Raw genomic sequence first — 25684 nt, forward strand, 5'->3', positions numbered from 1 at the left:
AGGAAATTGGGAGGAAGCAGCAGTCAGGGCACACTGCCAGTCTTGAGTTTAAGTCTGCCCCAGAGTAAATGAGAGAGGGAGGAAAGCTTGAAGCATCCTATGCAGTTCACGGAATATTTGAAGAAGCCACCGGGAATCCTCAAAGTTGGCCGTAGAGGATCCTATTTTTCCCAGAAGCATGCCTGCCTTAGTAAACCTGCAACAATCAGTCATCAGCTAGGAATAGTGCATTGTATTTCCATGGCAAAAAAAAGCAGTGATGGATTTTGAAGTGTAGCATCAGGAGCCTGCATTGGCTATCCATTGCTGCATAAAAAGTATAACCAAACTTTGTTGCTAAATTCATTAATATTTATTATCTCACCAGTTCTGTGATCCCCTAGGTTCTCCAGCTCTGGGTCTTTTACCATGACTGGCAAGGACCTGTTTTCTAACATACTGCAAATACTTGTGCTCTCACATTGCTGGTTGTTGGCAGCAATTCTCAAGGGTGGTTGATTCTCAAAGGTGGGTGGACTGAAGCTTATGTTGTTTCCACACACTGTAGGCCTCTACATAGAGCATCTCAATACATGGCAGCTTGATTCATCAGAGCAAGTAACCAAGATGGCAAGAAAGATAATGCTAGCAAGATAAAAGTCACGAATTTTTGCAACCTAATCATAAAAACGATGTTCTATTACTTTTGCTTTATTCTGTTTATTAGAAGCAACTGAGTTTAGTGCACATTCAAGCGGGGATTTTACAAAAGTGTGACTGTTCCCCAATATAATGCCTACATGACATTGCTGAATTTTGGCCCTTTTCTAACTCTGCTTATCTTTAAGAAACAGGATGCCTAGATAAAAAGTTCCCTTTGTAACTGGGCCAGCTAAGACTAGCTAGAACCAAGATGGTCAACTGGACTGAACAACTTCAAAAAGACCTCAAGCTTTATTATAATGTCATTTTCATGCTAAATGACCCTCTCACCAGCACCATGATAGTTCACAATCCTCATGATAACAGCTGGAAGGCACCATAAAAGGACAAAAGGAAGACAGCGCTCAAGTTCAGGGAAGTTCAAAGTTCAATTCCCATTTCCAGAAAAGACATAAACATTCCTCCTTTTGATTTTAATGTTCAACCTCTTCATTTTTGCCCCCCTCATCCCTCACTGGTGGAAAAGTTGACTTGTGAGCCTTGCTCCTCCTTATCAATTCTATGTTCTGCACTGCTTGACACTCACTTTTGGTTTCATGTATTAGCTTAATGAAACCAAACAAGGAAGGACCCTGTCTGTTGAAGGATTAGCTTTCTCTGTAATCAAACTGGTGACCAAGCATCTGAACTAGATAGTCCACTTCCTTATTTGGGAAGCTTTTTTACATGCTCATAGACCCAGTAACTGGCATGTAAGGGTTTACAACCACATCTGCCACCAAAGGACATGCATTAGTCCTGACTCTGAGTGCCAGGGATCAGCTTTGGAAAAGGTAATATATCATTGTTGTGAGGTCATAAGCAGGCACGCAAAGGGTTATATAGCTGTACTGGAAAGAAAGCTCAGAGCTAAGTATGATGGGGACACTCATCCCAAATCAGGGTTGTGCACAGGGATGCCTGGCACAAGGTTGTGGTCCTGTGCTCAGTAGAGGTCCCTGCTGGAGTCCTTGAGAGGGTGAAGGAGGGACCAGTGTTTTATTCTGAGTAGAGACTCCCTTAAGAGTCTTTGCAAAGGTGAGAGAGGAACCTAAGGGCTGACACTCTAGACTGCAAGATCAAGAAATGACCTGCCAGTAAGTCTTTTGTGTATGAATGTGTATTCTTCTCTGTTTCTATTTACTCCTCTTAGTGATTTTCCTCTTATGTCTGTGAAAACCTCTTTCATGCCAACTTTCTTGCACCAGAGGAGCTTAAATTTACCCTCTTCCCAGAAATACTTCCTCCCCCTCCTCCTTCTTCTCCTCCTTGCTGAAGCCCCACAGACAAAGTGGCCTTGGCTTCTCCCCTAAGAGGACGACGACATACAGTCTGGGAAGTTAAGGGATCATTTTTGGGGGACTGGAGGAAATCTGCATTATGAGGTTAAGACACCTAGGGGAGACTGCCTGAGACAGGGAGCCAAGGACACTCAGCTGGCCTTCAAGAAGACACCAGGGATCCCTGGGTGCAATGGCCAGTATTGGTTTTCTGCATAGTAAGAAAAATTTAGAGCTCAAATGATTAACCTGCAACTACAGAATTAACTAGAGTCTTCTAAACTTCTCTGTCTTCCTCTTTCCTTCTCTGCCTGCTTTGAATCTGCTGTTATTAAGTTGCTCGTCCTAAGACTTATTCTTGATGATCTAACTGAAATGGAAATATTAAAAACTCATTTGAAATTGAAGAATAAAAGGTAAAAGAGCCTTTTTTAAAAAAATGAATTACCATAAAGACCTCTTCATCCAAATTTTGGTCCACAGCCTTCCTTGGATTACCTATCGGGAAAAACAGTTTGGCCATTGGAACAGGTTCCAATTTTGTCAGAAAAATAATTTGGACCCAGCTATCTTTTATAAAATGGTGAGTTTGTGTTACTATCTCATGGCCAAAAGTCCACGGTAACAGCTATTGGATCTTTGTGTGTGTGTGTATATATATGGTTTTATATATATATATAAAACATTATATATATATGGTTATATATATATAATGTTATATATACATATGGTTATATATATAAGGTTATATATATATATGGTTATATATATATATATATAAGGTTATATGTTGTGTCTAGCATGCTACCAAATGGCTTATAATCATAAATTAAATTCAAATACTCTTCAAATTCATGTGAAATTAGTAATTGATATGATTTGGCTGTGTCCCCACCCAAATCTCATCTTGAATTGTAGCTCCCATAATCCCCACATGTCCTTGGAGGGACTAGGTGGGAGGTAATTTAATCATTGGGGTGGTTTCCTTCATGATATTCTCATGATAATAAGTTATCATAAGATCTGATGATTTCATAAGGGGCTTCCTCCTTCACTCAGCTCTTATACTTCTCCTTCCTGTCACCATGTGAAGAAAGACGTGTTTGCTTCCCCTTGCACTATGATTGTAAGTTTCCTGAGGCCTCCCCAGACCTGTGGACTGTGAGTCAATTACATCTCTTTCCTTTATAAATTACCCAGTCTCAGGCAGTTCTTTATAGCAGCACGAGAATGGACTAATACAGTAAATTGGTACCAGTAGAGTGGGGTGCTGCTATAAGCATACCTGAAAATGTGGAAATGACTTTGGAACTGGCTAACAGGCAGAGATTGGGACAGTTTGGGGGACTCAGAAGAAGACAGGAAAACATGGGAAAGTTTGGAACTTCCTAGAGGCTTGTTGAATGGGTTGGACCAAAATGCTGATAGTGATATGGATAATGAAGTCCAGGCTGAGGTGGTCTCAGATGGAAATTAGGAACATTTTGGGAATTGGAGCAAAAGTTACTCTTGCTATGCAAAGAGACTGATGGCATTTTGGCCCTGCCCTAGAGATCTGTGGAACTTTGAACTTGAGAGAGATGATTTAAGGTATCTGGCAGAAGAAATGTCTAAGTGGCAAAACATTCAAGAAGAAGCAAAGCTTAAAAGTTTAGAAAACGTGCAGCCTGATGATGTGATAGAACACAAAACCCTATTTTCTGGGGAGAAATTCAAGCTGGCTGCATACATTTGCATAAGTAACAAGGAGCCAAATGTTAATCACTAAGACATTTGGGAAAATATCTCCAGGGCATGTCAGAGACCTTCACAGCAGCTCATCTCATTACAGGTCTGGAGGCCTAGGAGGGAAAAATGGTCTTGTAGGCAGTCTTTCCCCCTGCTCTGTGCAGCCTTGAGATGTGATGCCCTGCATCCCAGCTGCTTCAGCTCTAGCCATGGCTAAAAGGAGCCAATGTAAAGCTCAGAATGTTTCTTCAGAGGTGCAAGCCCCAAGCCTGGGTGGCTTAGACATGGTGTTGGGCCTGTGGGTGCATGGAAGTGAAGAAATGAGGTTTGGGAACCTTTGTCTAGATTTCAGAGGATGTAGGGAAACACATGGATGTCCAGGAAGAAGTTTACCGCAGGGGCAGAGCCCTCATGGAGAACCTCTGCTAGGGCAGTGCAGAAGGGGAATGTGGGGTCAGAGCTCCCACAGGGTTGCCACTGGGGCACTGCCTGATGGAGCTATGAGAGGAGAACCACTGTCCTCCAGACCCCAGAATAACAGATCCACCAAAAGCTTGCACTGTGTGCTTGAAAAAGCCACAGACACTCAACACCAGCCCATAAAAGCAGCCTGGATGGAGACTATAACCAGCAAAGCCACAGGGGTGGAGCTGCCCAAGGTCATGGGAGGCCACCTCTTGCAACAGCATGCCCTGCACGTGAGACATGGAGCCAAAGGAGATCTATTTTGGGACTTTAAGGTTTAATGACTGCCCTATTGGATTTCAGACTTGCATGGGGCCTGTAGCCCCCTTTTTTTGGCCAATTACTCCCATTTGGAAAGAGTTTATTTACCCAATGCTTGTACCGCCATTGTGTCTAGGGAGTAACTAACTTGCTTTTGATTTTACAAGTTCATGGGCAGAAGGGACTTGCCTTGTCTCAGATGAGACTGCACTTAGACTTTTGAGTTAGTGCTGGAATGAGTTAAGAATTTGGGGAACTGTTGGAAGGGTATGATTGTATTTTGAAATGTGAGCACATGAGATTTGGGAGGGGCCAGGGGTGGAATGATATGTTTTGGCTGTGTCCTTACCCAAATATCATCTTGAATTGTAGTTCTCACAATCCCCATGTGCTGTGAGAGGGACCCAGTGGGAGGTAATTGAATGATGGGGCAGTTCCCCCATGCTATTCTCATGACAGCGAGTAAGCTCTCACAAGATCTAATGGTTTTATAAGAGGCTTCTCCCTTCATTCAGCTCTCATACTTCTTCCTACCACCATGTGAAGAAGGATGTGTTTGCTTCCCTTTCCACCATAATTGTAAGTTTCCTGAGGCCTCACCAGCCTTGCAGAACTGAGAGTCAATTAAACCTCTTTTCTTTATAAATTACCCAGTGTCAGGCAGTTCTTTATACTAGCATGAGAATGGACTAATACAGTAAGCTTTGATAAATAAAAATGGTTTTTAAATTATTAATAAAACAAAAATTTCAAAAAGTCTTCAAAATTGTTGGCATACATTTTTATCTTGGTTTAATAATTATTTTATATTTATATCTGCTTGATATTTTAAGATGTTAAGGTTTGGCATAAATGACATAAGGCTATAAACATAGCCAAAAATAAGCTTTGTGTTTTTTGACAAAAAAAAATTTAATATTAACTCATTCCACAAAAACCGCTAAAACTTGTGAATCAGTGGTCAAAATACCCATGTATTTAACCCATGTGTTTAAGGTTCTTACTTAGATGAATACCTGATATTCACAGGTTAAAAAATGGCCAATAAAAAATAATGACTAAAAATAATGACTAGCTTTGTCTAATATCCAAGTTTTCAGAAGTACTCTAGATAAACTATTAAAAATTGAAAGAATTAAATACACATAAATAGGATACATGCTTGTAGAAAAACTTTGTGTAATTCAAAATCTTAAAATTATTTTAAAGTGAATAATAAATGCTTATTAAATGTCTGGGTTATTTCCAATTAAAAAGGGGTTATAATATGAAAAAACATGTTTCTAAAAATTATGAAGTGGTTTCATCTATAAAATGCCGACATCTGTAAAACAGTTCATGATTTCTTTTTTCCTAGGCTTTCACTAAAATTTAAGGTTATTGAGAATAAGAATTCTAATGAATCTGTAGTTCTGTAAGTTGTTTCTTGTTCAGAAAAAATAATAACTTTATGTAATTTGGAGATTAAAACTCATTTATAAAACAATATTTTAAAAACTAAGGAAAGACGTAAAAGTATTATAGACATAAAGATGTATTTTTGTATAAGAAACGTTATAAAAATAATTTTGTATGCAAAAGGATCTTACATGGTAAATGTTTGCCCCAAAACAAAATGATTGTTTTTTTTCTTTTTTCCTTTTTTTTTTTTTTTTTTTTTTGAGATGGAGTCTCACTCTGTCACCAGGCTGGAGTGCAGTGGCGCCATCTTGGCTCACTCCAGCTCTGGGTTCAAGCAATTCCCCTGCCTCAGCCTTCTGAGTAGCTGGGACTACAGGTGCACACCACCATGCCTGGCTAATTTTTGTATTTTAGTAGAGACGGGATTTCACCATGTTGGCCAGGATGGTCTCAATCTCCTGACCTCATGATCCACCCACCTCAGCCTCCCAAAGTGCTGGGATTACAGGTGTACACCACGCCTGGACAATGATTGGTTATTCTAAAAGAGATAGTATAGGACAAATCAAAAGGTCCACACATGTAGATGGCCTGTGTATGTCATGATAAAGTTTGTGAAAGAACATTTAAAAGATAAATTGTACATGGAATTAAGTTGGCTATAATTAAAAAGAAATTATTGGCTGGCCACTGTATATCACACCTGTAATCCCAGCACTTTGGGAGGCCAAGGGTAGATTGCTTGAGCCCAGAAGTTTGAGATCAACCTGGGAAGCAAGCTGAAACCCCATCTCTACAAGAAACAAAAATTAGCCAGGCATAGTGGCATGTGCCTGCAATCCCAGCTATTCAAGGGGCTAGGGTGGGAGAATTGCTGGAGCCCAGGAGGTGGAGGTTGCAGTGAGCTGACATTGCACCACTGAATTCCAGCCTGGGTGACAGAGTGAGACCCCCTGCGAAAAAAATAATTATCTATAATAGTTTAAGATTGGCCCCCTTTGTTAAAACAATATTTTCTTAAGGTATTATTTTATTGTCAATGAAATTACAAGACATTTTTATTTTTAACTCTGTTAAGAATCTTTGACATACAGTTCCCTTATTCTCAGTGGCCTCTGCAGGCAACACTTTCCCTGCCTACCAATCACCCTTGGACTCCTCTCAGGGAGTCAACCCAGACAGTAACCCAGAGTGGGGAATCTTGCCAGTCTTCCTCTATGATGTCCTGGCATGTCTCCAATGGAAAAAAAGAGAGGTGGGTACTCTATATGTATGTTCTCTTCACAACTTTAGATCTTTATAACTGAAAGTCTCATTCTAAAGGACTAAGGAAAGATCCTTACGGGTTTCAAAACCTCATTTGAAGTATTATAAGATTCATCATTCTAACTGGGAAGATGTTCAGTCCCTTTGGTACATTCTCCTCACTGGAGCAGGAAAACAAAACAAAACAAAACAAAAAACAAACAACAACAACGGAAAACTGTTCTCTAACGGACTTGGGAGGAAGTGGGACTGAGCCCATAAGTACAAGACAAACAATCCTATTTTATGTCTCAGAGCACATCAGACATTAGACATAAACTCTTAAAAGTAAATTTAGAGCTAGACACTCTCATCTCAAGACTAGTAGACCTGGCCAATAAGGTGTTCAACAACTGGGATAGGGAGGAGTAACATAAAAAAGAGAGAGGCCACATGGCAAGCCTACCAATGGGCTATTGTTCTCCAGTGCCAGCTGGATAACTCACAGGATACCTATCAATAGAGAACCTCAGCTCCAGTGAGTGTCCCTCAGTCCCCTAACCAGGAGAAAGGATCCTGAAGACCTAGGAGACTAGGACCACACCAGTGTGCCTTCTTCAATGTGCCTCTTCTTCAGAGAGGGTCACTGGGAAAAGGCCTGTCCCCTCCACATCTGATGGGAAGGGACAGAGGGCTTGTGCCACCAAGGTGCTTCACACAGAAAGACGGTCCAGGTTGGAAAAAAGATTGATAGGGCCTGGGGACTCCTCAGTTGGCCCTCCAGGTATCCCCCAAGGAGCTACAACTTTTACTGGATGTAGGGTGCAAGACTGTTGATTTCTTGGTTGACATAGGAACGACCTACAAGGTTTTGAACACCCACTGGGGTAGACTTACCCACCAAAATTGCAGGATTATAGAAGTGTGAAGGAAGACAAAAGATAGCACCTTTATTGAGTCTCTAAAATATAAACTAGCTCAACCAAGAGGCACTAAAAGGGATAACCCTGGTAACTAACGAGCTTAGAAAACAGGGATTCTTGAGGGCCTGCCAAGCCCCATGCAATATCCCTATCATCTCTGTTAAGAAACTAAATGGAAAATATCAATTTGTACAAGATTTTAAGGCAATTAATGAGGTAACAGAAAACATGCACCCAGTGATAACTAATTCTTATATTCTACCATGTTACTCTGTTCCTGAGTTGGACATAGTACTCAGTCCTGGGTCTACAAGATGCCTTTTAGATGCCTTTTTCTGCCTTCCACTGGGTACAGATTCTCAGTCCCTCTTTGCTTTCAAATATCAGGATCCCCAGACAGGCAGGAAACAGGAGCTAACATGAACTGTGTTAACTCAGGGGTTAAAAAACCTCCTGCACGATATTTGGAGAAACCTTAACAAGGGACCTGGGGGATCTGACACTTTTGAATGGATGGCAGCATGTGACCAAGCATTCCAAAACCCTAAAACCCAGCTCATGAGGCCCCAGCAGTATCCCTACCCAACATAAGCAAACTTTTCTATCTTTATGTTCATGAGAGATGAGTAATTGCCCTAGGAGTACTAACTCAAAGGTTGGGCCCACTGAGCCAGGTAGTGGTCTACTTTTCCAAGCAGCTGGACTCTGTTGCTAAAGGCTAGCCACTCTGCCTTTGATCTGTTGCAGCTATGAAACTCCTTTTAAAAGAAACAGAAAGTTAACCTTTGTGCACCTGCTAACCATTTGGGCTTCCCATCATACTCAGACTCAGACTGTCATAAAAGAAATCTGGGTGGAATGGCTGTCGCTACACAGGGCTCTCCAGTTACAGGTAATGCTTGTTGATAATTCCCACCTAATGTTGAAGATGTTTAACAGCTTGAATCTGGCCACCCTCCTTCCATCTGAAGATGGTCACTTATCTCACAACCACTTAGGGGTGACAAAAGAAGTGTACTCCAGTGGGCCAGACCTTAAAAGTAAACCTATTAAAAATGCAGAAGCCTAATGGTTCACCAATGGGAGTAGCTATATGCAAGAGGAACAGAGGAGGGTAGGTTATCCTATAGTCTCTCTCACAGGTGTAAAAGCTGGTGCTCTTCCACTGGGATGCTCTTCACCAAAGGCAGAGCTTGTTGCTCTAGCCCATGCATTAGAGTTGGAGGAAGGGAAGGTCCTCAATAAATACAATAGTTCCAGTTACACCTATTCCATCTTACATGCACATAGGGCTATTTGGAAGAAAGGGGCATGTTAACCTTTGTTAATAAACAGGTAAAAAATGATGTTGTTATTTTAAGGTTATTAGAGGCTGTAAGAAAACCAGCCCAGGTGGCAGCAGTTCTCTGCCATGGCCACCAAAAGGGAGGGGCTGAGATAATTAAAAGAAATAATAAAGCTGACCTTATGTCAAAACAGACAAAGGGTCATTTCCAAATGCCACTTTTGCCTTCCTTCCAGGGTCCTACTCCTTTTATCACAGTTTTCTCTCAAAAAAAGGAATAAAAGCCTCCAAATGTAGTTACATCAAAAGTCCTGACCATCCAGGATGGCTAATAAACCCTCATAAACTTCTCTTCCCAAAAGCAGTTACATTGCAGGCCATTTTTTAAAAAAAGCCCATTCTAACACTCTGGTCAGGAAGTCCTTTATAACTGGCTTTGCAAAAGTATGACTGGGATCTTCATGGAGCTACAACTTCAGGGAGCTCTCAGGGAGCCAATCAAAGAGGTGGTTGAGACTTGCCCCACTTGCTATGTTAATAACCTTAATACCCACCCCGCATGGGAGGGCCAAAAATAGGCCACTCAGCTGGTCCAATACCAAGGCAGATGCCCAGGGGAAGATTGCCAAACTGATTTCAGAGTTAAGCTCAGAGCCTCAGGACACCATTAATGCCTAAAGCCTTTGCCACCAAAACTGAAATCGCAAATGAAGTGGCAAAGGTGCTATTAAAAGAAATTGTGCCTAGATGCAGGCTGCCATGGTCAATCCAAAGTGGTAATAGACTAGCATTCATATCCTTAATTACTAAGGCTACTTCTCAGGATCTAAAAATTAAATGGTGCCTACATGCCGCCTGGAGCCCACAGTCTTCGGGTAAAGTAAAGCACACCAACCAGACAGACCCTCAAAAGGACTTTAGCCAAATTATGCCAGAAAACTCATCTCTCATGGATTTTGTATCATCCCATGTCCTTGTTAAAAATGAGAATAGTTCCACAAAGAAAAATAAAACTGAAGCCTTGTGAGCTAAGACTGGTCCAAGTCTGGTCAGATAATCAGGAGGTCCTCAGAAATATGGAAAAAAATAAGATATGCCACCCAAATTTTAAAAAGTAGTAAAAGCCCTTCAGGCCTATAGAAATTGAAAACTACCTTCACTGTCGGATCTGACACTCCATCCCTTCCAACTGGATACTGTGCTTACTTAAAAACCTGCAGAAGGGGGAGACCACAAGATCATTTACAACCTAAATATATGAGCCCATATCTGGTAATGCTCATAAATAACTCTGCCTTAATGTTACCAGGAGTGATGCCTTAGGTTCACCACACCTGAGTAAAAGCAGCCTCAGAACCTAAGGAAAAAAGTCCCACTAACCAAGCTGAATCGCTCTCAGATCTAAGATTCCTCCTCAAAATGATCGACAGGAAACCTTAAAATACATGACATTCTGGAGAATGAGCCCTATGGCACTGAATCCCCAGAGAAGTCAAAATGTTTAATGGTTTCCTGTCCCCCTCTCACCTGAGGAATAAAAGGCAATTAGGCTTATTCTGGCTGGTACTGGGATAGCAAGTGGTCTCATAGCCCCTAGGGAAGGTTTGCCTACCATGAATTTACCCTCTGCAACCTCACAACAGGTATAGAAATTCTAGCCTATAAGACTAGTGATGCCCTTACCCTCCTCAAAGTCTCCCTAGACTCACTAACTAACACTGTGCTTGATAATCGTCTGACTTTTGATTATCTCTTGGCAAAAAAAAGGTGAGGTACATGTGATCACCAGCTCTTTCTGTTGTGCTTGGGTAAGTAATTCAAGATTAACAACAACGAAAAGACATTAAAATCATCTACAACCAGGCCAAGTGGTTGCATTAATTTAACCAAAAGGGCAGAGACCCTCAAGGAATATGAAAATGATAAAACAGGCCAGCCCTGATTTCACCCGGTTTTTACCCTTCCTGAGCCCTTTAGCTACCATCCTACTTATCTTGATCTTCAGGCTCTGTCTCCTAAACTCTCTGGTCTCTTTTATGTATAAGCAAATTTAGGCCATACAGGGATATAAAAAGGTAGGCTTATACCCAGGAGATAACCAGACCTACCTAAGACTAGCTAGGGAAAAAATTCACTCCTCTAACAGGCCCCATATTGTCAAAGGTGTTCGAACCAGAGTGACTCCATTTTGACTGGGAGCTAGGAAAATGAAGCTGGGCCTTGATAGGCTGCATTCTCAGAAATTTAGGCATTCCTAGCCTCTAGATGTTTATGTTAAGGGAACAAACTAATAATGTTTACTAAACAGACCCAGATTTGGGAGTGTCCATATATCCCGATATCTGGCAAACAAATGCATTCCTAATTTTGTATTAAAGATAATAATACCGATTCTTGAACAATATAGTAATTAAGAAAATTAATCCTTTATCACAAACCCTTGTAGCAGAGCACATCTACCATATATACAAGCATTGTGTGTACCTAGAGTGGACACGTTCCTCCTCTTACTTTCGGAAACGTCCTAATCTGTCTATGGAGTGTCTGTCCTTTTGAAAGGTGACAGCGTGCTGGCAGTCCTGGCAGCCCTCGCTTGCTCTTAGCGCCTCCTCGGCCTTGTCGCCCACTCTGGTCGCTGAGGAGCCCTTCAGCCCGCCACTGCACTGTGGGAGCCCCTTTCTGGGCTGGCCAAGGCTGGAGCCGGCTCCCTCAGCTTGCAGGCAGGTGTGGAGGGAGAGGCGCGGGCGGGAACCGGTGCTGCGCGCTGCGCTTGCGGGACAGCCAAAGTTCCGTGGGCGTGAGCTCGGAGGGCCCCATACTTGGAGAAGCCGGCTGCAAGCCCCGGGCAGTAAGGGGCTTAGCACCTGGGCTAGCAGCTCCTGCGCTCGATTTCTCTCCAGGCCTTAGCTGCCTCCCCGCAGGGCAGGGCTCCGGACCTGCAGCCTGCCATGCCTGAGCTCCCCCGCACCCCTCACCGCACCCCCCGCCCCCACGCCCTGGGCTCCTGCACAGCCCTAGCCTCCCTGACGAGCGCCGCCCCCTGCTGGACTGCGCCCAGAGCGCAGGCGCAGGGCACTCCTGGCAGCTCCACCTGCGGCCCGCCTGGTGCGAGATCCACTGGGTGAAGCCAGCTGGGCTCCTGAGTCTAGTGGGGACTTAGAGAACCTTTATGTCTAGCTAAGGGATTGTAAATACACCAATCAGCACCCTGTATCTAGCTCAAGGCTTGTAAACACACCAATCAGCACCCTGTGTCTAGCTCAGGGTTTGTGGATGCACCAATCAGCACTCTGTATCTAGCTAATCTGGTGGTGACTTGGAGAATCTTTATGTCTAGCTAAGGGATTGTGAATGCACCAATCAGCACTCTATATCTAGCTCAAGGTTTGTAAATGCACCAATCAGCACTCTGTGTCTAGCTCAGGGTTTGTAAATATACCAATGGACACTGTATCTAGCTAATCTAGTGGGGACATGGAGAACTTTTGTGTCTAGCTCAGGGATTGTAAACGCACCAATCAGCACCCTGTCAAAACAGACCAATCAGCTCTCTGTAAAACAGACCAATCAGCTCTCTGTAAAATGGACTAATCATTAGGATGTGGATGGGGCCAGATAAGAGAATAAAATCAGGCTGCCCAAGCCAGCAGTGGCAACCTGCTCGGGTCCCCTTCCACACTGTGGAAGCTTTGTTCTTTCGCTCTTTGCAATAAATCTTGTTACTGCTCACTCTTTGGGTCCACACTGCCTTTATGAACTGTAACACTCACCGCGAAGGTCTACAGCTTCCCTCCTGAAGCCAGAGAGACCACGAACCTACCGGGAGGAACAAACAATTCCAGACGTGCCGCCTTAAGAGCTGTAACACTCACCGCGAAGGTCTGCAGCTTCACTCCTGAGCCAGTGAGACCACGAACCCATCAGAAGGAAGAAACTCCGAACACATCCGAACATCAGAAGGAACAAACTCCGGACACGCCGCCTTTAAGAACTGTAACACTCACCGCAAGTGTCCGCGGCTTCATTCTTGAAGTCAGTGAGACCAAGAACCCACCAATTCCGGACACACTTTCACCACTTTACCTCTCTTAATAAACCTGCTTTTGCCTTGCACTGTGGACTCACCCTGAATTCTTTCTTGCACAAGATCCAAGAACGCTCTCTTGGGGTCTGGATTGGGACCCCTTTCCTGTAACAATATTAACACCCAACTTCAGATTGAGGAAGTTGTAGAAGACAGACTTTTAGTCCTCAGCACCCTTCAAGAATGAGGAGTGAATATTCAGAAAAGGGGGGATTTGTTATCCAGTGTAATGCCTACATGACATAGCTGAATTTCTACCCTGCCTTCACTCTGCTTATCTTTAAGAAACAGAACACCTGTGATTAAAAAAAAGTTTCCTTTGTAACCAGACCAGCTGAGACAGGTTTAAACCAAGATAGCCAACCAAAGGACTTCAAAAGGACCTCAGGTCTCATTATAATCTCATTTCCATGCTAAATGACAGTCCCAGCAGCACTATAACCATTGCCAATCCCCATGAAACAACTGGAAGAAGGCATAGGAGGACAAAAATGAAGCAGCACTCTGGTTCTGGAAAGTTGACTACCTATTTCTGGAAAAGATAAGAATATTCCCTCCCCTTGCTTTTAATGTCCAACCTCCTCATTAAATAATTCCTATATTTTAACACCCTCACCCTTCACTAGTGGAGAAATTGAGTTGTGAGCCATGTTACTACTTCTCAATTCCATGGTCTGCACTGCTTAATGCTCACTTTTGGTTTTGTATATTGGTATTGTGACTCTAAACAAGGAAAGATCCCATCTTCTGGGAGAGTGGCTTTGTCAGTAACATGAATATCAGGGAGGAGAAGCTGAGATCATTGGAAGCCGTGTCAGATGCTGCTAACAACAGAGTCCTTTGGTCAATTGCATTTCTCGTAGTTGGTGGTCGCCAAGGTGCAGTCATATGGTCTTCATGTTAAACTCAGGACAAAAGGAAATGATTTAAATAGATAATAAGCCAGAAGAAATTCTTCAGAAGGCTTGAAAACAGAAAATGTGAGAAAATGATCAAGAAGCATGGAGTACACAATAAGAAAATCTAATATATGTTTAATTTGATCACAAGACATAGAAAATGGGACCAAAGAAATTGTTTGAAAAGATTATGACTCAGAAGGCTCAAAATTAATGAAAAATCCAATACATAGAAACAAGAAGACTAACAAATCCCACTGGAATAAATAAAAATTAACACCTAGAATATCTTGAAAAATAAAATTAATTAAAATTCATAACAAAGAGATGGTCTTAAAAACAGGCAAAACAGCCAAAGGAAAAAATATATAGATTAGATGCATAAAACTGAAAGTCAAATGGTCAGCTTCCCTCTTAATGGCAAAAATGAAAATTAATAGATTATGAAATGTTATAATTAATATATGAAGGTCAACTAAGAATCAACAATTCTATGAAAAAAGAAAATATCCTTCAAACAAAAATTCTGAAAGTTTATCATCAGGAAAACTTTGCTAAAGGTTATGCTAAAGGATCTACTTCAGCCAGAAAGTACTCTTTTTTAAAAAATATATATATTTTTTATTATACTTTAAGTTCTAGGGTACATGTGCACAACGTGCAGTTTTGTTACATATGGATACATGTGCCGTGTTGGTGTGCTGCACCCATTAACTCGTCATTTACATTAGGTATATCTCCTGATGCTATCCCTCCCCTCTCCCTCCACCCCATGACAGGCCCCGGTGTGTGATGTTCCCCTTCCTGTGTCCAGGTGTTCTCATTGTTCAATCCCCACCTATGAGTGAGAACATGCGGTGTTTGGTTTTTTGTCCTTGCGATAGTTTGCTGAGAATGATGGTTTCCAGCTTCATCCATGTCCCTACAAAGGACATGAACTCATCATTTTTTATGGCACATAGTATTCCATGGTGTATATGTGCCACATTTTCTTAATCCAGTCTATCATTGATGGACATTTGGGTTGGTTCCAAGTCTTTCCTATTGTGAATAGTGCCGCAATAAACATACGTGTGCATGTGTCTTTATAGCAGCATGATTTATAATCCTTTGGGTATATACCCAGTAATGGCATGGCTGGGTCAAATGGTATTTCTAGTTCTAGATCCTTAAGGAATCGCCACACTGTCTTCCACAATGGTTGAACTAGTTTACAGTCCCACCAACAGTGTAAAAGTGTTCCTATTTCTCCACATTCTCTCCAGCACCTGTTTCCTGACTTTTTAATGATTGCCATTCTAACTGGTGTGAGATGGTATCTCATTGCGGCTTTGATTTGCATTTCTCTGATGGCCAGTGATGATGAGCATTTTTTCATGTGTCTGTTGGCTGCATAAATGTCTTCTTTTGAGAAGTGTCTGTTCATCTCCTTTGCCCACTTTTTGATGGGGTTGTTTTTTTCTCGTAAATTTGTTTGAGTTCTTTGTAGCAAGTCTGGTTCAACATATGCAAATCAATAAACGTAATCCAGCATATAAACAGAACCAATGACAAAAACCATGTGATTATCTCAATAGATGCAGAAAAGGCCTTTGACAAAATTCAACAACCTTCATGCTAAAAACTCTCAATAAATTAGGTATTGATGGGACATATCTCAAAATAATAAGAGCTATTTATGACAAACCCACAGCCAATATCATGCTGAATGGGCAAAAACTGGAAGCATTCCCTTTGAAAACTGGCACAAGACAGGGATGCACTCTCTCACCACTCCTATTCAACATAGTGTTGGAAGTTCTGGCCAGGGCAATCAGGCAGAAGAAAGAAATAAAGGGTATTCAATTAGGAAAAGAGGAAGTCAAATTGTCCCTGTTTGCAGATGACATGATTGTATATTTAGAAAACCCCATCGTTTCAGCCCCAAATCTCCTTAAGCTGATAAGCAACTTCAGCAAAGTCTCAGGATACAAAATCAATGTGCAAAAATCACAAGCATTCTTATACACCAATAACAGACAAACAGAGCCAAATCATGAGTGAACTCCCATTCACAGTTGCTTCAAAGCGAATAAAATACCTAGGAATCCAACTTAAAAGGGATGTGAAGGACTCTTCAAGGAGAACTACAAACCACTGTTCAATGAAATAAAAGAGGACACAAACAAATGGAAGGACATTCCATGCTCATGGATAGGAAGAATCAATATTGTGAAAATGGCCATACTGCCCAAGGTAATTTATAGATTCAATGCCATCCCCATCAAGCTACCAATGACTTTCTTCACAGAATTGGAAAAAACTACTTTAAAGTTCATATGGAACCAAAAAAGAGCCTGCGTTGCCAAGTCAATCCTAAGCCAAAAGAACAAAGCTAGAGGCATCATGCTACCTGACTTCAAACTATACTACAAGGCTACAGTAACCAAAACAGCATGGTACTGGTACCAAAACAGAGATATAGATCAATGGAATAGATCAGAGCCCTCAGAAATAATACCACACATCTGCAACCATCTGATCTTTGACAAACCTGACAAAAACAAGAAATGGGGAAAGGATTCCCTATTTAATAGATGGTACTGGGAAAAATGGCTAGCCATAGGTGGAAAACTGAAACTAGATCCCTTCCTTACACCTTATACAAAAATTAATTCAAGATGGATTAATGACTTAAATGTTAGACCTAAAACCATAAAAAAACCATAAAAACCCTAGAAGAAAACCTAGGCATTACCATTCAGGACATAGGCATGGGCAAGGACTTCATGTCTAAAACACCAAAAGCAGTGGCAACAAAAGCCAAAATTGACAAATGGGATGTAATTAAACTAAAGAGCTTCTGCACAGCGAAAGAAACTGCCATCAGAGTGAACAGGCAACCTACAGAATGGAAGAAAATTTTTGCAATCTACTCATCTGACAAAGGGCTAATATCCAGAATCTACAAAGAAAGTAATCTTAGATGAAAAGCCTAACATTTATGAAGGAAAAAATAAAAATAGCTATTTCGTGGGTAAATTTAAAAAATAACCTTGACTACTTAAAACAATAATAATGTACTTATCTGTTATACAATGAAATATTCAGCAACAGTAACAAATATTTAATTCAGAAGAAATGTAATAGAGTCATAATAATGTAATAATTATGTAATAGAGTATTATTATAATTAGAGTATAATTATACATAATAATGTATAGAGTATAATTATACATAATTATACATAATAATGTATAGAGTATAATTATACATAATTATACATAATAATTATGTAATTATAATGTAATAGAGTAAAATTTTTCTTAGTTCCTTTTATTGTCCAGCAGGATAACAGTATCAGATGTTTTTAGAGTCTGACAACATCAAGTTTGCCTGTGGTGGTAATTAATAGCATTTCCTACTAAAAGAATAGAAACAAAATTATAATAATCAAATTCAAGAAATAATAAAATACCAATAATCAACATGAAAATAGGCAATAAAAAAGAAAAATACAACAAACGTGGCAAATAGAGTAAGTTATGTTGTAGTTTATATCCAAATATATTAGTGATTCATGAACGCACTTAATGGTCCACCCTTGAAAATATTTTCAAACTGAAAAAAAATGCGTCTACATGGTGTTTACAACAGATATATCTAAAATATAAAAACTTTAAAGTACTGAGATTAATTGAAATTTTAATCAAAAGAAAGCTAGTACAACTGTATTCATGCCTTAATTGAGTTTAAGCAAAAATGTTCCAAGAGTCAAAGAAGGTCAATTCATAATGATAAAGGAGGTTAATTGGTATCCCAGGAGGATATTAACAACTTCAAATTTGCATGCACCTGAAAATATAGCCTCAAAATATAGGAAGCAAAAACTGATAAAAATAATTATGTAGACAGATGTATCACCATAGTGGGCAATTATAGACCTTCCTCGTTACTTGAGAGAAAAATTTTAAAAAAAATTAATAAATGGAGCAATGCTTCTCAAACATCACCTCGGGGTCTTTTAAAAGTGCAGATTCTCATTTAATAGGTCTATATTGAGTCTGATTTTCTGAATTGTGAGTGAACACCTGGATAATATTAATGTTGTGGTATAAAGATTAACCTCCATGCTTAGTAAACTTGATCTAATGAAAGAGTAACAACAGTACACTCAACAAGTAAAGAATGAATGTTATTCTCAGTTACACAAGGAGTACATGCCAAAAAATGCACTCTTAATTAAGACTAAACAATTTTCATGGTTTGAAACTATATAAATTTTTCTCATGGAAATACAATTCAACTGGAAAGCAATAATAAAAATTAATTAGAACTCAACATAGAAATTTAAAAATACATATTTCTTAATAACCCATGGGTCAAAGAAGAAAACATGATGAAAATTAGAAAATATATCCAATTGATCAAATATAACTAATCAGGTTAGTTATAAAAGAGATTTCTTTATTAACTAAATAGATAATATTTAAGTACATGTTGAAATATACATTGGATGTGAGGAAATATAAACACCTTAAGAAATAAACACCTAGATAGGTTGTGAAATTCTGTATAAATTGATTTTGCTTATATGTATATAAGTCTAACTCCCACAGTGACTATAAATTCTTTTATACTAAATCATTGATCAATTGTTAATAAATAAAAATGCTATTAAATCACACAAAATCATAAAGAAGTTATAGTCAACAAAAGGAATTGAAGAAATACCAAAAAATAAATACATCAGGAACAAATGTAGAAAAGAGAAAACTCTCAATAAATAATATGTCAAAATAATCTATATATTTAAATATTTTATTTCATTGGTAATCAAATAAATTCAAGTTGAAATATTACATGCTAAGTTTACAATTCATTTATTGATATCTAATTTGTTTTTAATCATATCCCATGCTGGATTTTTTTTTAAATAGTTACTTTTGCACACATAGTAGGGATATTTATTGTTATAACATGTCCTCAGGCAATTTTGCAATATATAAGAAGAGCTTTAAGATGACACAGAAATATAGTACTTTAGGGATTTATGCACACATAATTTTACATATATGAAATATATATCTTTTTATTTACATATAAACTTGGTGATAAGATAGGTATGAATAATTTAAAATTTTATTTTTCTCTTTATCTAAATTTTCTATATAGAAATGTACATTACATTTTTACTTAATATTTAATTTCTAAATGCTATAATTGGTGTTTGTGAAAAATTCTTACTTGTAGGCCTCTATGGTTTTTTCATCCTGGTAAATATCTTTATCCATCTCTTCTTTAATTTGCTGAGCCTTCAATCTGGCATTTTCACAGCCTTCTAAAGCTTCTTCAAGTTCTTCATTAACTTTTCTGTGTAGGTCCATTACCTAGAAATGAAAATATTTTTGCTTATATTTGCACTTAATGGTTGATTAAAAATAATAACTTCAACTTAGTGTAGTATTGATTTAGATCAAAAGTTCTTTAGAAACATTTTCTTCCCACATTTAGCCTATTGTTTGGTAAGTGGAATTTCAGCCCTGACAGGCATTAATGCTGGGAATGTATAAATGTTACTAAAGAAAATAATTTCAATATCCAAGTTAACATGTCCAAAATGAAATCATTATCTCTTCACTCATAAAAAATTTTTATTACTCAAATAATACTTTATTATTTAAAAAATCAGAAAACAAAGATGAACAATCACAAACAAAGTCACCTGTACTCCTCTCCACTAAGAAAAACCATTATTCTTAGGTTGGTGCAAAAGTAATTGTGGTTTTTGCCATTAAAACTATGCACCAACCTAATATCTTGGTGTAATACTTCAAAATATTCAGTTTTTACTCTTTTTACTAATGAACAAACATCATACTAATCTCCTGTTTTACTAATTAACAAACATCATACTAATGCTCATGTCTCCATCTCTTCCTTCTGTCTCTCTCTGTATATCGCTGTATCACATTACTTTTACTTAATATTCCCTTACATCACACATACTCATGATTTAACTCATTGTCAATTATACGAGCATTATGCACAGTTTGACATGCACAACGCATGTATGAGGGACATGTAACATCAGCAGTACTGTGATGAAGAATCATGTAAGGAAATTGCACAATTTATAGTTATACTGCATGTTCTTGAATATTTTCTTCAAACATACTGTTAAAACAGAATTTTCTGAGTCGTAAGGTATTAGCATATATTTTAAGAATTTTGATTAATATTGGTTGCCAAATTACTCTCCAGAATAAGTGGTAACACTTTGTATTCTCACCAGTGGAACAGAAGAAAGCCCATGTTCCAAAACTCTTTCCAGCATTTTATATTACTTTTTCCTAATAATATTATTTAAATTGACAGGCCAAAAGGTTATTGTGTACATTTTACTAGAATTTGATGGCTGTTTCTATAACAATTTTGGAATGATTGACATTTTTACTACAATAAGCCTTCCTGTCTTAGGATATATTATGTGTCTACATTAATTGTCCCTTTATTTTCTTTGAAGATTTCATAGTTGTAGTCTTAAATGTCTATACCTTTATAAATTTCTTCATCAATATTTAATGACTTGCTAGTAAAGGAATTTTCTGTTTATATTTTTAACTACTTATTGAAAGTATAGAAAAAACTTTATTTGTGCTAGTAAAAGCATGTTGTATTGGATGGTTTAGTTCTGGGAATAGAAACTTATTTTGAAAACAACAGTCTTCTATTTGGTGTTTTAATTATAATAATATTAAAATAATTTTATTTCACAATTTTTAATGTATATCTTTTATTTCATATTATTGTCCTATTACATAGCAAAATTCCCCCAAATGATGTTAAATTATAATAGGGATGTCAGGTTTACCTGATTTGTTCCTATTATTACAGTTTTAGCATTTTAATGATTAATATGGATGCTTGTGTGAAATAGTTCTTTATTTAAATTAAGGTGTTTTTCAAATTTTAATTTTTTATTATAATTGCCAGTTTTTGAATAATAAATACATCTTAAGCATCATTTGATAAAATTCTGTTTTTTAATCATGTTAATACAATAAATTATATACCTAGATTTTCTGCTGTTAAACCATTGGCACATTGCTATAATACATTTCTTTGGAGTGATATATTTTTCTTCTCTTACACTGAAGAATTCTTTGGCAAATAATTTATGTAATTTTTCAAATATGTATTTATTGGTAAAATATATGTAATGTTATTTTTATAGAATTTCCATAAAGTTTTGGTATTGAAATATGTCACCTTCATTTAATTTAAAAATTTCCCTCCTCTTCTTTGGACTAAATATTTAAAACAATATTGAAATTATTCATCTTTTACAGGTTAGATCATACGCAACTGCAGTATCACCAGCTTTAGTGCAAATTATTAAGTGCAATAATTTGATATTTTATTTTTGAGTTTCCCTTTGATACTGGAATAATATCTACATCCAAGATTTTTCTTGTGGTTAAGGTATTTTTGATAGTATAATTATTTTTTCTAGTTTTATGGGACGGTGATCTTACAATGCATCTTTTGAAATTTATCCTTCTAAATTTACTTAAGTTTATTTGTTGAAGTACAACTTATATAGTATAGAATGAGACAAGTTAAAGTGTACAATTCAGTGGCATTCGGTGCATTCACAATGTTGTGCCAACATCACCCTTTTCTAGTTCCAAAACATTTTCATCATCCCAAAGAGAAACCCTGAACTCATTAAATGGTTACTCCCTAGTCTCCCCTTCCTATTTTAAAAGATTCTCCTAGTGGGAAGACACAACGCAGTGAAACTGTGCTAGATGAAAGGCAGAATTCTGTTACTTACAGCTCCAAAGGAGAGATGGCTACCAGGTAGGGCTGTGTTAGGGGTTTCAGCTGGGGACAGGTTAGCAGCAAGCTGGAGCTATAGGGGACAGCTTATGGGTGGCAACCAGTGGGTGTGGGTAGCTAAATTTCAGGAGATCTCTGTGGAGTGGCTAATTTTAATCATTTCAGCAGACTCTGAAGTACAGCGGGTGTCCCTACTTGTCTGGGGCCTGTCTCTGTTGAGAATAGGATGGGTACATAGTGGTGTGGAATGTGAGGGCCCAGGAAGGGGTTGGATATGTGGGTTTAATCAGCTGCTCAAGAAAGGGAGGGCCAGCCTTTAGCCACGGCCTCAAAACGGGGTAAGACAACACAACACACTGTGTACTCTAAGAAGTAAAATATGTGCCTTGGCTACTCCATCATGCCTGGAACTCTGGAGGGGCTGAGTGTCTTTGCAAGCCTTGTTTTATGGCCTTAGCATATCTAGAGACATGATTTATATTTTGGCTATCTATGAGGCAAGGGATTCCCAGAGTTGTTTAGTCTAAAGGGGGCAACTCTTTACTTCCCACTCTGTATCTTGTTGTTTTGGGGGTTTTTTTCAATTTTTTTTTTCTTGTTTTGGGCTTCTAGTCACCATCTTTGTCTGCTAACTTATATTGCATACCTTCTCGGTGGTTACAGAAAAAGTAGATTGAGCAGCCCTCTGGCCTAACTTGAAGGCAGCCTTCTCTCTCATTCGAAGACATCAAGTCTACCTCCCAGGTATTGGGGTGTGCACTTAAAGAGGCATAGCAGACTCCCTTTGTGAAAACTCAATTAGCCCAAAGTATCAGTCCTTTGACATGTTGTAATGCAGCAGCATTTACTAAAGCCCAAGCACACTGGCTAGGGGTTTTGAATTTTGTAAGCAACTGGGTAACTTCAGCAGGCCTCTAGCCAGGGCCTTAAAACTGGGTCAAGATTGCATAATAAAAAAATAATAATTTTAAAGAGTTTTAAAACTTTATTACAAACAAAACATGACAAACAAAACTTGATATTACATTTCCCCCAGCCCTAGGCAGTCATTAATCTTTCTGTGTCTATGGATTTACCTATACTGGATCTTTTATATAAATGAATTACACAATATGTGACCTTTTGTGTCTAGCTTCTTAGCATAATGCTTTGACATTTTATTCATGTTGTAGCATGTATCAGTATCTCATTTCTTTTTATGGCTTAATAATATTTTATTCCATTGATATATTGCATTTTGTTTATCTCAGTAAATAAACATTGGGCTGTTTCTTTTGGTTATTGTGAATAGTGCTACTAATGAATATTTATGTACAAGTTTTTGCTTTTGTTTTTGTTTTTTTAGTCTCAGCTTTTGTTTCTTTTAGATATATACCTGGGAGTACAATTGCTGAAGAATATGGTAATTCTGTGTTTAGCTATTTTAGAAATAACCAAAATGTTTTCCATAGTGGCTGCACTATTTTTGCATTCCCACCAGCAAATTACAATGGTTCCAGTGTCTCTAGGGCATCCTTGTTACTTTCCATTTTATTTTTAATTCTATCCTAATGGTTATGACTGGTATCTTATTGCGGTTTTGATTTGCATTTTTTAAAGACTAATGATGTTGAACATATATCTTTTCATGTGTTTGCTGCCCATTTGTATGTCTTTCTTTTTTTTTTTTTTCAAACTGATAAATACGTTTTATTCAGTTATATAAACTTTACAGTAAAGCATTTCATAATCTAATAACAGGTTGTCTTATTTATTCCACTTTTTGAATTTTTAGACATAAGTAGAAATATTTAAGTTTAATTTTATTTCTTCTGCTAGATTAAAAAAATTTGAAAGCAATTTTCAGTGATTTTAGTCATAGATTAAGATATTTGCTACTTCACATAGCAGTCATTAAGGTAAGTGTTTTTATTAATATTTTCATAGGGTTCAGTAATCTTAATTCCTTTAATCTTTTTAAATGCATACTTAATTTTGCAATTGTTTTCCTGTCCAGTATTCAGTATTTACTGAGTTAAGAGTTACTCTGCAAGGCAGTGTTGCAGAATTCATTGTAAATTTTAACAGCATTAAAATTGTACAGTTACTACATAGTGTAATTATAGATTTCTGTTTGACAATAAACCAATGCTGTTTCAATATTTAAGAACACAGACATTATAGGACTACTCATTAATTATTAAAACATCAGTATGTTTTTACATTTTAAGTAGTTTCTAGATAATTTACTTTTAAAGTTTGTTTTAAATACATGAGAATCAAACAGCCTTCTAAGGAATTGAATATGTAGGAGACTATTAGACAATGTTAATAGACCAAAAATGAATTACTTTAAAATTATTTGCACTTAAGCAATATCTTAATTTTCACTCATAGCTTCATAACCAAGATATCTACTATTAAAGATAGTATGTAGTAAGATTAAGAAAATGTTTTTTTTTCTTTTATTATTATTATTATTATTATTATACTTTAGGTTTTATGGTACATGTGCGCAATGTGCAGGTAAGTTACATATGTATACATGTGCCATGCTGGTGCGCTGCACCCACCAACTCGTCATCTAGCATTAGGTATATCTCCCAATGCTATCCCTCCCCCCTCCCCCCACCCCACAACAGTCCCCAGAGTGTGATGTTCCCCTTCCTGTGTCCATGTGTTCTCATTGTTCAATTCCCACCTATGAGTGAGAATATGCGGTGTTTGGTTTTTTGTTCTTGCGATAGTTTACTGATTATAGTTTTTGCTATACAAATCTTTCATCTTCTTAAAATTATTAGTATTTTATTATTTTCGATGACCTGTATATGGAATTGTTTTCTTAATTTTTTTTGGATTGTTCACCACTAATGTATAAAAATACAACTGAGCTTTGTGTGTTGAGCTGAATTCTGCAAGTTTGCTAAATGTGATTTTTAGCACTGAGAGACTGTTTTGTGAATTCTTTCGTATTTTCTATATGTTACATCATGTCCTCTGATAATAAAGAAAATTTGACTTTTTAATTTCTAATTTGTGTGCTTTTTATTTCTTTTACTTGCCTAACCACTCTGGCTTGAACTTTCTGTACAATGTCAAATAGAAGTAGTAAAAGTGGGTATCCTTCTCTTATTTATGATCCTAGAGGAAAAGGTTTAAGTCTTTCACCACTATTTTCAGTATTACCTGTGGGTTTTAAAAAAAAGTCCTTATTTATAGTGAGCAAGTTTTCTTCTTTTTCTAGTTTGTTGAGGGTTTTTATCATGTAAGAATTTTGGACTTTCTCCATTGTTTGTTCTTCAACTGAGACAATTGTGTGTGTGTGTGTGTTTCCTTTATGTTATTCATGTGGTACATTAAACTGATTTATTTTCATATGTTGTATCACATATGTATTCCTGGGATAAATGCCATTTGTTCAGGATGTATAATCTTTTTAATATGCTGCTAGATTTGGGTTGCTAGGATTTTGTTGAGGATTTTTGCATCTATATTCATAAGGTATACTGGTCTATAATTTACTTCCTTGTGATATATTTATCAGGCTTTACTAACTAGGTAATGCTGACACAGATGAGTTAGGAAGTGTTCCTTCCTCCTCTTCCTCTTTTCCTTTTGGAAGAGTTTGA

At 37.9% G+C, this 25684-nt stretch overlaps 1 protein-coding gene across 7 annotated transcripts in view; it reads right to left on the minus strand.

Moving 5' to 3' along the window:
• CCDC178 (coiled-coil domain containing 178) overlaps positions 1–25684 on the minus strand; it is a 516828-nt gene that overhangs the window by 375228 nt on the left and 115916 nt on the right. For all 7 annotated transcript variants that reach the window (XM_054537776.2, XM_054537781.2, XM_054537780.2 and 4 more), the window contains one exon: positions 19479–19621. In XM_054537776.2, the coding sequence (XP_054393751.1) occupies positions 19479–19621 (143 nt within the window). The remainder of the gene's footprint in view (positions 1–19478; positions 19622–25684) is intronic.

This window comes from Pongo abelii, chromosome 17 (assembly GCF_028885655.2).
Source record: "Pongo abelii isolate AG06213 chromosome 17, NHGRI_mPonAbe1-v2.0_pri, whole genome shotgun sequence".
NCBI classification, from domain to species: domain Eukaryota; kingdom Metazoa; phylum Chordata; class Mammalia; order Primates; family Hominidae; genus Pongo; species Pongo abelii.